Genomic DNA, 14,754 nt, shown 5'->3' with positions numbered 1-14,754 from the left:
AGGGGGACAAGGGTCTCAAAACTGACCTTTTTATTTATGGTTAGAACCTCATGAAATTTTTCACACAGATGTGTTTTTCTCTTCTGATTCCAGAAAATGTAGTCATAATTGAGCTGGCTGTCTTAGATCAAAAGTTTTAAATTATAGAGTGTAATTAGGCAATTTCTTACGCAGCTTTAAAGGGACACTGAGGAGAAATTTAAGTTGGCTTGTATCGACAGAATACCAGTTCCTGATTACAAAAAACGCCACTCATACTGACAACAAGAACCAAAATGCAGGTATCGCCGCCACAAGCCAAACTCGCAAGTACAAGCGTGATGACGTCATAGGACAAAACAGTGTTGCTAGAACCAATGGTTCTAGGAACACCAGGAGACGATAAGCTACGAATCACTGAGGTGCAGCCAATGCATGCGCAAATCTCCTTGACGTCGCCAGATGGCGCCACGTATCCGGCAGCTACGCGCGCTCCTGCAGCATCGGGACCAATCAGCGCCTGCTCACCGGCGGTAGGCGGGCTCCCGGTGTTCCGCAACAAGGTACACGGTATGCTAAAGGCGTCTTTTTGCGAGAACTTCGTTGACGACTTCGAGAACGGGATCCATCGTAACGCTGGCAAAACGCCGGTGCAAACGTAAACGAAGCGACGGCCGCAATAGCCGATAGATGCCTTCAACGTGCGGCCGGCGGTAGCTTTCTTTTCGGCTGCTGCTGGGCCGCACTGCTGGCCGCCAGAAATCACGGAGTCTGCGTTACGTCATGTGAATGTCATGTTTCACGTCACTTAGTTCTGTGTCGTCATAGCAGAATCCCAAGTTTGAATCAGAGCGGCGGGAAAAACTATTTCAACTTCGAATCCAAATTTCTTAGAAATAAATGCATCTTTTGCTGCCGGCCAAGTGGGAACAAAGCCATGAAATGCCGAACTATCGGATTTTGCTATAAAAAAAATATCAATAGAGCTCTCCTCAGTGTCCCTTTAACGAATTGCAGTGTCAAATACTGTGACCTTTTACTCTTGACATAGTATCTCAGGATGACATGCCTTTAGAGAATAATGAAGAATGTCACCGGGTATGGGAACTCTGTGGCTATCAATTCATGTAATTAAAAGCAACAAAATGCAGTGAGAAAGTTCATTAAAGCTGTGTAAGAAATTACCTAATTACATTCTCGAGTTTGCAAGATCTAAAACCACCAGCTCAGTTATGATTACGTAATTGGAATCAGAAGAGGAAAATGCATCAGTGTGGAAAACTTCACGAGATTCTAGCCATAAATAAAAAAAGTTAGTTTTAAGACCCCGCTTAAAAAGACCGCCCCATGTCCTCACCACTGGCCTCGTCCAGGGTTCCTATTGTCTGAAGACATCTTCAGAACCTCTCAACCCAGAGCACGAGTGGAACTAGCAGAGTGAACGGTGTGGCAGAGGGGGAAGCCCCTGCAGTGCGAGTGGGCCAGGAACCGTCAAGTGGCCCACAAGCGTGTCATGTGCTCGAGTCGTGCTGGGACCATCTGGAAGTGGCATTGCACCAGGTAGCACCCCTGTATGGTGCACTACTTTCTGCAAAGGGGTCTTGATAACATGGTGGTGTGACGCTGTGTTACGCTGGTGAGCCATTGCCGATAGTGGCGCCATCCGACTGAAAGAGCAGGAGATGGACTGACCAGACCTCGATGGCTGTGATGCTTCTGAGGAAAAAAAGCTTTTCTTCCCTTCAGTCCAACAGTTCCGCATTTTCTCAGTCTGTTCTAGGATCCATGAATAGACAACCTCATAGGGACACAGTGAAATCAGGAAAGTCATCACCATCATCATCAGCTGGACTACACCCACTGCAGGGCCTGTCCCGTGTCTCTCCAATTGACCCTGTCCTTTGCCAGTTGCGGCCACCCCATCGCCGCAAACTTCTTAATTTCATCCGCCCACCCAACTAACTTTCTGCCGCCCCCTGCTACGCTTGGCTAAAAAAAAACTCCGCATGTTGATGGAATTGCATAACCGGGCCTAGGGTGTGGCCTGATCTTGGTGACCAGAACCGACATTGCACTTCCTCACCAGAACAAGATTTGGCCACCCTGGTGTAGTACTTGGCTGCCACCTTCTATGAACAAAACCAATCAGGAAAGTCAAAATTTTGTTTACATGCACTTCCATATGGGCCCTACCCCCAGCCGTTACCCCGAACAGGCGACAGCAGCGCCAGCGCATTTTGCTTGCATCACAGATCAGTAGTCCGGTCACTTGGCCCACCATTCCGGAGAAGGCAACCAGGTGGTCCACGAGTGTGGTGACCAGAAAGGCATATTCCACTTCATCCTTCCTCGAGGATGACACCGTCCGCACATGCCTAGCGGAGAATTATGCAGCCGAGAGGGCCTGTGCTGCGTTTTCTCAGGGAAAATAGTTTCTATGCATGTGCTGACCTTTGCCCCACAATCAAAACCTGGGACATCTGCTATAGTGTTCTGTACGTCTGCACCAAAATGCTCTTCTTCTTCCTAACGGTGTAGCCCAGCTCCAGGGCTTGTGTGTCGTGGTATCGCAGTTCATTTGTGGAACCCAATGAAGCGCAGGGCCGCCACAGATGTGCAAAGACAGACTGCAATAGTTAAGCAGCAGACTACTGTGCATTGTGGGGTTCTAACACCCTGAACTGAATTAGACCATGTGGGAAGCCGTAATAGAGGGCTCCAGATTAATTTCGGCCACCTGGGGTTCCCTAACCGGCGCTGAAACAGCACAGCGGTGATTGTGTGTTTCGCCTTCATCAAATTTTTATTTATTTTTATTTATGGCATACTGCAGGCCGTGAGGCCCTAGCAGGAGTGGATACAGAACAATAATACCAAAGTGCAAACAGAAAACGAGCAGCGCGAAATGACATGGAAAAGAAAAAGAAACTAACAAAACACCCTAAAAACAAACTAACAATGGTTACTTATCAGGTCAAGAGACCGTACACACGAAGCTGGTAAGCTGTTCCAGTCACTGATGGTTTGCGGAAAGAAAGAGTGCTGAAATAAGTTAAGTCTTTGCAAAGTACGGGGTCAGAGAAAGGGGGTGGGAGTGTCGGGTCTGTCTGGTGTTCTGTAGATTAAGATACGGCGAAGAATTAATTCCAAGTTTATGGTTAAATAACAAAAATAAGAATTTCAACCGAAGAAATTTGCGCCGGGACTGATGGGTTAGTATGGAATTCGACTGCATTAATGCAGAGACAGAAGCAGTTCTACGGCTACTGCAGCCTGGACTGAGCCCGCAACCTTGGGGGATCAGCAGCCAAAGCCACTGAGCCATCGTGGAGGGGAGAGGGGGGGGGGGGGGGGGTATGTGAATTTAGTTAACCACTTTACTTTATGGTTAACATGACTCCCGTTTTATGACGTCCGCAAATACTGCTACAGCGGCGAGCGGCGTTCATGGGTACAGAGTAAAAAACGTGAGGTACACGCAGAAAAATGAGGGGACTTAATGAGGGGACAAGTGTGCTGTTTCCGAAACATTACAGCTGGCACTCCGATGCCTGTGCTCACCTGTTGATGGCGGCACTCGGCTCCTGGGGGGGACAGTGGTCACCATTGACGACTGCTGCCGCTGCACCAGCTTCTGCAAAAGAGGACAGCATACTTGGATCAGCCTCCGCTGATCCACCCGCACAGTGCCCCCCAAGATGGCACAGTGAGGTGAATAAGGCCTTGGTGCGGTTTAACGTCCCAAAGCAACTAAGAAGGAAGGGGGACTGGGAGAGAGGTGCTAAAGCCTGAGAGGCAGATATGCTCGATTCCTCTTCTTTCATTCTGGGTGGAAAAACAGTGCAAAAGGGACGAAAGACAAAGATGAAGGAAACCATACTCGTCCATGTGGTTTGCTTCATTTTTGTTTTCCGTCTCTTCCGTCCCTTTGTCTTCCGTCCCTTTCGCACTGTTTTTCCACCCAGAATGAACGCATACCTACTCGACCAACTTTCCATCCTCTTCTTTCAGCGGGGACCATATCAGCCTACATGTAGTAACAAACTGCAATCCCCCGTGGTGTCGGCACATTTTATTTATTCATTCATTCATTTAGGCCCCACAGAGCACTGGGTGATACACTGATATAAAGCACGTCCGTTCTTTACAAGGCTGCTTTATTCCAGAAATCCTTGTTGTCCAACAATCGGGTGAAGAATCACTCTCACAATATGTACTGTCATGACCGGGATGTAAACCAGCCAAAGAGATATTAAGGCGCAGATTCCATCGACCGGGATGATTACGGTGGCGGCAACAGTAGTGGCAATTTCGAAAGGTTGTTTGACCCCAAGATGACCCCACCAAAAAAGGATGACTAGCTGGGAAGTAGCCGGTGGAGTTCTTCCCTTGCTCGGACCGGTGCGAACGACCTTCCCTTTTTGCATGTGAGAAGCGACCGACGATGGACAGATGACAGGGGAAAAAGAGATTAACCAAGTCTGAGAGGAGCCGCCGTGAAACAGAGAGAGCCAGCTACAGTCACGGCGCCAGCACGCGTACGCTACACCTGTGTTCGATGAACATGTGCAGCCTGCAGTAATGTTGCACCACAGTGCGAAGGAGTTGCGGACTTGCGTTTCCTCCTCGCCAGTTCCCACACGTGAACTCTGCAACAGGTGCCTCCGTTTGCTGCGCTGTGCTGTGCCGAACTGTGCGCCGTGTTGAATTGGCCACCGCCTGGTGCAGGGGCGGAGCCTTAGGGTATTTAACCAGCACCCTAAGTGAGAACGGGCGCTCTGGGCCCTGCCGAAAAGGCCCATCCAGACGCTCGATGCTATCAACTCTTAATTTTTTATTCTTTGCTTTTCTCATCTTCAGCATGTAAATAAGTGTCTTAAAAAAGTGCCATTAAACCCGCCTGTTTTCTCGTTTCCCAAACTCCGAAGCTTCATTCCTTTCCTCATCCCGGACGAGCCCCCAGGGTGACGCAACAACTGGTGGCTGCGGTGGGATGCTGCTACCCGAGCCGTAACAGTACGCACCAAACAAAGAAATTAATTACACCCTCGTGCACACTGCAACACCTACTCACTGGGTGCCTCGAAGCATCAGCACAAGTAAAATCAGGGGGAGAATTACAACAGCATTAATGGCCATTTCCTGCTCTTTTTCTTAATTAGCACCTCTACCCAAGTGTGCACACTCATTAGCAGGCATACCAGACCTCATGATACACCACCAGAGGCCTCTCTTTAACCAAATTGAACCTCAATGGTCTAGGGCTAGCGTGGCTGACTCACAACCCAAGGGCCCGATTCCCAACTACCCTATAAATGCGTGTACGGGCTGCACTTTTTCTGCCACATTCCAGGGCCAATTTTCAGGGTGCAGCCCATACACTCAATGTGGGAAATTGTTATTTCTTCAGTAAAAACACACCAGTCAGGAAATGTGTGGTATTTATTCTATGCTCAGTCGTCACTCGCAGAGTATTTCGACTCTGAGCTGGTGCTGTGCTCTGGTGCACGCTCATCTCACAAGAAGCCACGCAGCATGTCCGCTGCCAACGTGTAGCCACTGTTCCGCACTTCAGCAGGGCAGCTCTTCTTCCAGTTCGGGAAACCCGCACAGCTTGCCTCGAAAAGTGCGCTTTTTGCAGCCTGTGCTCCTTAATGCATCCTTTTGGTTGCACCATTGTCGGATGCACTTCTCGGCAACGTCGAATTTCCTGCTCCCGTGTTCGACAGCTAACTCCCAGCCCCCGGGAGTTAGCTCTCCAACAACACCCGGATTATACGACGTTCAGGGGACCGCACGAAACCGTCGTATAATCCGGGTGTCGTATAATCGAAAATCAAGCGTGATATTTTTTAACGTCTGAACTTCATCGTCATCTTTTTTTTTTTTTCTTCGGAACACAGATGCAGCACATTTTTGCCGGCAGAGGGCTAGTCTTCAACAAACAAGATAAAATGACAGTTGAGGCTGCCGTGAGCAGCGGGGCAGCGGCTCGCGCGGTTTTCTTGATAGGTGGACAGATTAAGGCGAATTGGTTATCGACTAGCTAAAGTGTGCCTACCATGTTTACTCGATTCTAAGCACCCCCTTTTTTTCACGATCGCGATGCCCAAAGTGAGAGGGGGTGCTTAGATTCGAAAAATCTAAACTGACCCCCCCCCCCCCCCCCCCCCTTCCGGGCCCCTCTTTTCGCGGCGAAATCTCGATGAAACGGGCGCAAGAAAAAACATTTTATTTAGGAAACATTCAAAAGAAAAATAGCTGCAGAGAGTTCTGTGCCACCATCTGCCTTGTAGTGTCCGAACACAGCAACACAAAAAGCGCCGTGGACGCAGCTGTCCTTGCTTGGGCGAGCGCGGCCTAGCCCGCTTAGTATCTGTTTTTTTCAGCAGCGTCCGCTCCGGCGGACGCATTTGTTGCTGAGACAAGCGTCTTATCTTTTCTCTTTACCTCTCCTCTGATCTTTTAACTCTCCTCTATCTGCACTAGGCAGCGGTGGTGGCTTGGCTCGAGCCAGTAGGCGGGCCCGTGCGCTTCCTTTTCATCCTTCTCTCAGTCGCAACAACAACGCGCAGGCCGCGCCTCCTCGGGACTCCGACTGCACAGGCTCGACGAAAAAGAGAGCAAGTGCACTTGGCGGCCTCGGCAACGCTCTCTTCCGCGCAAGAAAGGGGGCGCTTAGATTCGCATGCAAAGTTTTTTTTTCAGAAATTTTTTTCCGAAAATGGGGGGGGGGGGGGGGGGGGGTGCTTAGAATTGTGAAAATACGGTACATCCCGGCCTGCGTTTGCTGACGACCTTTTTTGACGGACGGTACGAGCCAGATGTCGTACGAAGCGGGGTCCTTCTAAAATTTGCGTGGTATAACCGAGGTTTTTAATGTATTGTCTCTATGGGGGTTTTGCCGGGACCGCACAAATTCGTCGTGAAATGCGGGTCGTCGCATGACCAGGGGACGTATAATCGAGGTTCCACTGTATAGGCTCCCAAAGCATTGCAGGGTGGCACTGCTCCACCTGATGTGCAGCGCCATCTACGGAAGAAAAGTAAGAACTGGGACGTTGATCGCTGAGCGTGTTGTTTCACCACGCTTCCTTGCACGTGCTCTTTCTTGCACGTGCACGCGCCTGTGCTGTCACGATGTATCGCCTGCATTGTGGCCTGAAGAAGAGCGTTCAGACAGACGCGCAGTCCTGCAATGCAAACTTAATTGAAGGGCAGAAGCTAATTAGTCGCATCTACTGTGAGGAGCAGACGATCAATGACGAGGAGGCCCATTTGAGAGTAAAATGCGTTCCTCAGGTCAGAAATAACGTCGTGCTGTACGACATGCACGTAGAGATGAGTGCACATGTACAATTACCGTATTTACCCAATTCCAACGCGCACCTTTTTTCGGGGAAAATACGTCTCAAAATCGCATGCGCGTTGGATTCGAGTGCAAACCGAAACTGCCCCATAGCTGCCCATCGTCATCGCCATTATACGATGTGGGAGCTCACTAACTGCTGGAAACATGGGAGCACGTTTGCTCGTCGTTTTCTGCGTCGCAGGAGCCGTTTTCAACCGGTGTGGCGCTTGTCATTGGTCGCGTGCTCAGCGACCACGGACCGCGTTCACGACGACGGTATCCCGTGCACTGCCGTGGGCGGACGCCTCATCACTGCCGTTGCACGATCAAGATACGCGGATCGAAGAATATGTTGATGAAACAACGGTTGTCGGAAACGCGTCATTTCGGCGGTAAAGTTCCAAAAACAATGAGACTCCTTTCTGTTTTGCGGCTGACTCTCTGACAGAGATTACATCGTCCGCAGGCGGGGCACGCCGCGCCGCTGACGAGGTCGTGCATCATGCCGATCTCACAGATAACAGCGCTCCTGCGCCCGTTTTTACAGTCGAAGATCTTTATCTTTTGCTCAGACGCACTGACGAAGTCATGGATGCTCCGCAAGAAGCATCGCCGTTGCCGCAGTTACGCCTAGCAGCAGACGAACCTCCCGTAACCGGAGCTCTCCGCTTGCGCTTGGGGCGTCTTCCTTTACACTGATGCTTTGTCAGGAAATTGCGTGAGCGAAAATCTCGTTTCTCAGTCACATCCATAGCGGAGATAGGAGAAAAACCCGGGCGGAAGCGTTGGTTCACGTCTCGGTGGCGGCAGAACGAAGAAAGAGCGTCTGCGCCCGACCGTGCGGTGGAATGCTCGTAGCCAATGAAACGGCTCCGATCGTACCACGTGATTTGAAGGGCCAGTCGCGACGCTCGACTCGGGCGGTAAACATCTTTTTTTTCGTATTTTTATCAAGAATGCGCCGCTGCCGAAGTGGCTTCTCGTAGACCAGTCGTAGATGATGGGTAGGCCTACTTCCCCGCGAATATTCAAGAGCGGGCGACGCCGTGGAGCGAAATGCCGCGTTCCCGAAATTCGGTCAAATTCGCACTTTCGCGAGCCACCGCGAGTGCTTTAATAGTATTTTTTACTAACTTTCCATTGATTATTGGCTTTGATTTTTTTACACATAAAAGAAGAGGCTTGGGGGAATACAAAACGCAAGAAAATGCAAAATCGACTTTATCGAAAAAAATCGCGGTTTTTTCACCCGCATCTCCCCTTAAAATATAAAAACGGTTGCAAATTATTTTCATTCGTGGAAGTCACATGCACGTTAGAAGCGGGGCTTGCAGTTTTTTTTTTTTTCATTACCAATATCGGGCGCGCGTTAGAATCGGGGCTTGAAAATTTTTTTTTTTTTTTGGTGCCGTAAATTGGGTGCGCGTTGGAATCGGGGGTGCGTTGGAATTGGGTAAATACGGTATATGCTCCAAATATGTGAAGCGCTATCAGCTCTGCGAAATAAAGCGAGGCACTTGTTGGTCGTAGTGGTCGGTTGTAGCATGCGATGCACAGGGTGATCATCCACTTGTGAGCTGAAAGGGCATGTGACCAGGCGCGACAACACCATTGTTCACACTTCCAAGCGCGACCTTCGGGTCACCTTCTCGTTTGACGCAAAAACTCTCCAGAATATCGGTGTTCCCGCACTTTTGAGAATTTCATCCACTTTGACCGCGTCTCCTGCACTTGCGCTCAGTGCTATTCGCAATGCACGACAACGACCAGGAGGATGTAGTGACGGTTTTGACGTGCACCGCAGCCGTACAAGTGTCACGATGACAGCGGCACGCTTGTCAGGGCTGGCCTGTATGCCCGCCAGCGTCACAAAAATGCGCTATTGTTTGTTCGCGTTCCTACCAAGCCCTGGAGTAGAGGAATGTCAAAAATGAATCATTTTTTAGGATCGTTGGCCAATACCAAGTCGCTGGTAGAAGTGATCACTGCAATACAAGCAAATTTATTCCCATACCCACTTTGCTGATGCCCAATACGGCTTGCCTGTTGTCTGCTGGCTCCGCTGTTGAAGGCGTTGCGGAAATCAATTATGTCTTTATTTTATTATGTGACAAAGAATGCAGCAAAACGGTGACGTGAGTAGCACCTTTACTACAGCGCTGACCAGCTCCTGAAGCACCCTCAGCTGCGGCATCAATGCGAAATGGTTAGGCTTAGGGATGACTACAGCAGCCAGGGAGCAGCGCAGTTCATTGCTCGACATGTCCTCGGGCGGCGTCGTTGCCGGAAGCTCGAATGCCTCGCAGCTTGCACAGTCGCAAGGCTGGAAAATCGAGCGGCGAGCAGCTTGCCTGCGCATCGTCTGCCACTTCTTTCGTGCGTGGTAGGGACAGACTCACTGGCACTCCAAAGAGTGCGGCCGCATAATTGCGTGTTCACGGCAAGAGTGGATCACCCTGTACATATGCTTTGGTTTTTACATTACGGCCTTTGTACTACCTCCTTTTTGTTCTGCTGAGACCGCGTCTGTCAGCGCAAAAATTGCGCCTCGCGCAACTCTCCCGTTGCATGTGCACAAAAAGCTAGCTGAGCCTCTGCTCCGGCGGCACACTGACTTTCCACGGTTCGCTGCTGCGGCGCTGGCGTCACGCTCCCAAACTTGAGCTTGGGTTGCCTACTAAGGTGCCTGCCCATCGTGCTAAAATAGCAATGCTCGGCAACAGCACGCGAAAGCCACAGCCACCACAACTACTGCGGCAAACACGGTGAATGTGCTAACAGCCAAAAAAGGCTGGAGCTGGCGATACTGATGCCAATGCGGATAGCGGGAGGTTGCAGCCGAGAAAAAAGTTGATGATGATTGCAGCCTTGGGCCCATCCATGGATGGCACTTGGAGGCTCGTGTGCATGTGCGTGGCCTCTGCGATCATGCACACCGTTGCTCACAGCCAGAGCTGATTGCGGAGGCCACATTTAGTAGGTTATTCACGCTACGGTCATGGAAAGTTTGGGTGTGGCCCTTACAAGGATTTATTTTATTGCGAAAGCAATACTACTTGCACTTTCACGCCTTTGCGTGCCGCGGCCGGTGACCACCATCGCGCCGCGGCGACCACCATTGACCTTCACTTGACCTTGATTGCATTACATTGGATTAAATTAGATTGGATTGTATTGGACTGGACTAGATTAGATTACATTAGATTAGAATAGACTACATTGGATTAGATAGGAGTGGATTGGAATGGATTTTATTGGATTGGATGGGATTGGTTAGGATTGGATTGCATTGAATTGGAATGAATTGCATTGGATTGGATGAGATTGGATTGGTTTGGATTGCATTGGATTGGATTAAATTGGATTGTATAACCGATGCATCACCACAAGTCTAACCACAAGCACCACCACCAGTTATACTACCAGCTGTACCATGGCGTACGTACGGATATTGCTTTCGCAATTACCGGGCTTAACCAAGCTAAGCCACAGATTTTTTTTTTTTAACAATCCCTTTAGGAAAACAGGCTGCGGCCCATACACGTGTTTATACGGTATTGCCCCCCTTTTGTGTCGTTTATTCTTCATTTAAGTCCCCATGCTAGTATTCTGCCCTCTCCTGCGGCAGCCTCTGAGCTGAGATGTAAATGAGTGAATTACCCTCACCCCTGGCCGTGCAGGTGGCCCACCCTGCGAGGCAGGTGAGCAGTCCAAAGTCCATCCGGTCCAGGCCCAGGGACTCCAGGAAGGGCCGGCCCACAAAGGAGTCCCACCGGCACCGGTGGTGGCAGCACGTGGCCATCAGCACACCCCGCAAGCTGCAGGGGGGGGGCATGGTGGGATAGGGTTATCTGGAAGGTGACTGGAGCAACTATGACACCAGAATGACGCTACGAGAGGGCAGCCTAATGACTGCAGCCATGCCATCTCCTCCAGCCACAGCCAATTAGAGGCACTGCCAGTGCAATGGTGCATAGGGGGATGAACAGTCTGCACTGATGCTGGCACTGATGCTAAGACAGGCCGTGGCGCCTTGCACTCATTCCAACCTGTTTCTTGGAAGACATCCCAAGTAACCAGCGTGACAGGCACTCAGACTATGAGCAGATATTCTCTCGTCTATGCTGCCATACCACTCCACAGCATGGAACTCATGCAGCCAGTGTGGGCGAATGGGAGAGAAAGACGCCCTTGAGCCAACCTCGGTGGGAGACCACACCCCAGCCTCCCTTATTCAGGTGCATCCATTCTCACGCAACTAGTGATAGAGTAAACAAATAAACACCAGAAACTAGCTAATAAATGAGAAAGAAACAAAAATAGCAAAATACCATCCCCAGATCAATCAAAACAGTTCCTGGCGAAACAGAGCCAGGCCACCGAGAGGAGGCCAGGTGGCACAGCCTAGGGAAGGGTGGTCTGCTGCTGCCCCTCCTACACCTTTGGTTGCAGCGACCACATTAACCAAACTCTGCAGGATAAACTGTATCCCCACAGATTTCTTAGTCCCACCCAACTCTCTGCCACTACGCTTGCCTTCTCTTGACAACCACCTCACCATTACGCCCATTCCTTCTCTTCTTCCAAGATGCATGGTGATTAGGCCTGCCTAATGCAATCCATGCCCGCCATAAAAACACAGCGTCGCTTCAACAGGATGCAGCCAGGAGGCAAGAACCACTCGTTCTGAATTGAGTCAGTCATGTTTCATATAGGCTGCACCTGATAGGCAAATACCTCACTGAGAGCACAGCAGCAGTCACGGTTGCTTACAGGGTTATTTCCCTGATCGTAAAGGAGTGCAGTATTAGCTTTGTTACTACCAACCAGATTGCAAAGTTTTTTTCAGATCATTTTTAAGGAGGAATCGTAAGGGTCGCTGGTAAAACTCATCTTTAGTTTCACTGATGGCCTCCTTATATGCAGTACTGGCAGTAGAGTATGCTTCCCAATGATCACGCGTCTGTGCAACATTACCACAGCTAATAGTGTTTTCTTTTTGTTGAGCAAACGCTTCAAGTGTGCATTAAACCACGGAGTGTTAGGATTCAACCGAATAAGTCTTTGAGGAATGTGCTCAGCAATTAGTGCAGCAACTTTTCCTTTGAATAAAGACCAATTCTGTTTGATGGATCAGGTGTTACAACTTAGAATGTAGTCAGCAATGAATTTTTCCACCTCACTGTTTATTGCAATGAATTCAGCATTTCTACAATCGCAAATGAATTTCAATCATTTCTTAGTAGACATATAAAGGCTTCATTGTCGAAGTGACTGGTCACTCAGTGTATGTAAGAATGTTATTGGACGGATTAAACGAGGCGCAGTGGTCAGAATAAGGTGGCTGAATGTCGGGTAGGCACAAGCAGCTTTGGGTTAAAATCCACGCATAGGTTGATGGAAGGTGATGAACCATCACATGTAATTCATTGCACCAGTTAAGGGGGAATGAGGGGATCACAGGCAACTTTTCTATTTTTTGACTTGGGGTGATGAAATTTGGCAGACTGGCTTAGAACAGCATCAAACAACAATCAGATACAAAGTTTCACAATGACAGCTTCTGTAGGTTCCCTCGTATCATTGTCTATGTGTTGTCCCCATGTTGCTTGCTTGTGGAAAGCCTAGCATGACAAAACAAAAACAGACTACAGGTCTGTAAATGCTTTTAATAGTTACTGAGAAGTGGGATGCAAATCAAGACTCTCTTAATTCTTTTGTTTTTAAATTTCTCTGCTCTTTTGAAAAGGCACAATACGCACCTTCTCTTTATGTTTAGAATGTATCATGCTGTAATTACCATGTAATAAATACATGTGAGCCTAAAATTGTAAATCTCCACGCAGATCACACTTCAGTGATCACAACGAAACAAACGGGGTGAAAATCCATGCACCCATTGCTGTGCTACGCTTTTCCATGAGCAAGGTATTAGTGAGCTCAAAACAAGCTTTCGAGAAAACAAGCCTGGAAGTTCTAAGCCAGCACACACTGTCTATGTGTAGGTGCCGACAAATATATCTATTTGGAGCGTTTAAAGTTTATTTTGGGGGGAAATATTTCATTCAGTACAACATAGAGACAGTGTTGGAGATGCCATAAAGTGTACTTTTCACAAATCAACTTTTTTTGTGATTTTTGAGATCAGATCCTTACATCACCCCTTAATTAGCGGAAAATTACAGTCGCCGAGAAGAGGAAAAGGGAGAGACGCTTAGCACATCATGTCCGTGGGCCCAAGAGAGTGCAGTGGGAGAATGTCTGTAGCAGGTGCAGTCGCTAGCTGCGCATTCTGCAGGTGGTGTAGAGATGAATGAAACATGCTCACGCTTGTGCCCTGCTGCTGCTGGCGTCTGCAGCCGTCTCCACCAGGCACCGCAAGGCAAAGTCTGCACAGGGAAGAAGAAAAAGGACAATGACATCCACAGAGACAGGCCGAGAGGGCCTTGTGTACATTCATACTTGGTAGGAAGACAGCGCAAAAAACGACAACCACAGGGGGAGGACCAGAGAAAAAGGAACGCTACTACCAACTGGTTTATTCTGTCATCAAGTCACACATTCATATGACCAGCCAGTCACATCACCAGCTGTCACACTCTGCAGTGCCAGCTATAATTAGACACCACCCGACCTTATACTTTTTGGGAATGTCTCTGTGTGTGGAACCCAAATGTGTCTCTGCAAACACAAGCCCACAGGTGAGTGTGCGTCTTCTATGCCTCCTGCAGTGCCAGTGTGTATTATGTGGGCAGTGAGAGAACTAGGCTTTTGTCATCAGGTGCCCTGATTTGGGCCTTCTCTCTCTTTTTTTTTATTGTAAGGAGCCCCGCCATTCAAGCACTCCACTGCATCCTCAGATACGCTGCATGTCTGTGCACGAGTGTTTTGGAGGCCTGCTGACCTGGAGGTCCTCGCAGCCCGCTTTGTGGCCCCGCTCACTGTGTGCGAGCTGGGCTGTGAGGCTGCCCAGTATAGATTGCAATCTGCCTGTTTCCCTCAACAATGTGTTTACCCTGACTTGTACCACATTTCTTTTCTCCCTTCCAGGCTGGACATGACCTTGAGTGGCACAGTCCACGCAGAGGTGTGGCTCAGTCTGACAGTGAGCGGGACGGTCGTGAGATTAAGCACATTTCGCACAGCTCTGTGAACCATGGCATACCTCTGCCATTAGTAGCATCAGCGTGGTCTGCACTGCCAGAGTTTGAGCTTCGTACCTCCACAGAATCGGGTAGTGCAATGGAGGAAAAGGTGAGGAGGACAATGGGGTGTCTCCGTGTTGTCGCGCCTTATTTTGATCCGGCAGCCATCCATAACATTTGGGTCCTTCAGTGCTTCCAGCCGTTCGTTCTCACTCAGGCACCCATCATCTCAGATGACACTGCAAATGGCATTGAGTGATTGGTGTGGGCTGATTGTCA

At 49.3% G+C, this 14,754-nt stretch overlaps 1 protein-coding gene across 1 annotated transcript in view; it reads right to left on the bottom strand.

Moving 5' to 3' along the window:
* Window positions 1-1,490: 1,490 nt before the first annotated feature.
* Window positions 1,491-14,754, bottom strand: part of LOC149367427 (tRNA:m(4)X modification enzyme TRM13 homolog) — a 35,779-nt gene continuing 22,515 nt past the window's right edge. The window contains exons 10-13 of the mRNA XM_089574095.1: window positions 13,659-13,719; window positions 10,997-11,148; window positions 3,541-3,613; window positions 1,491-1,518 (exon numbers count right to left, since the gene is read on the bottom strand). Of these exons, the coding sequence (XP_089430221.1) occupies window positions 1,491-1,518; window positions 3,541-3,613; window positions 10,997-11,148; window positions 13,659-13,719 (314 nt within the window). The remainder of the gene's footprint in view (window positions 1,519-3,540; window positions 3,614-10,996; window positions 11,149-13,658; window positions 13,720-14,754) is intronic.

Source organism: Amblyomma mixtum, chromosome 1 (assembly GCF_055824585.1).
Source record: "Amblyomma mixtum isolate Tamu chromosome 1, ASM5582458v1, whole genome shotgun sequence".
Classification (NCBI taxonomy): Eukaryota; Metazoa; Arthropoda; class Arachnida; order Ixodida; family Ixodidae; genus Amblyomma; species Amblyomma mixtum.
This window is presented reverse-complemented; position numbering and strand designations above follow the sequence as displayed.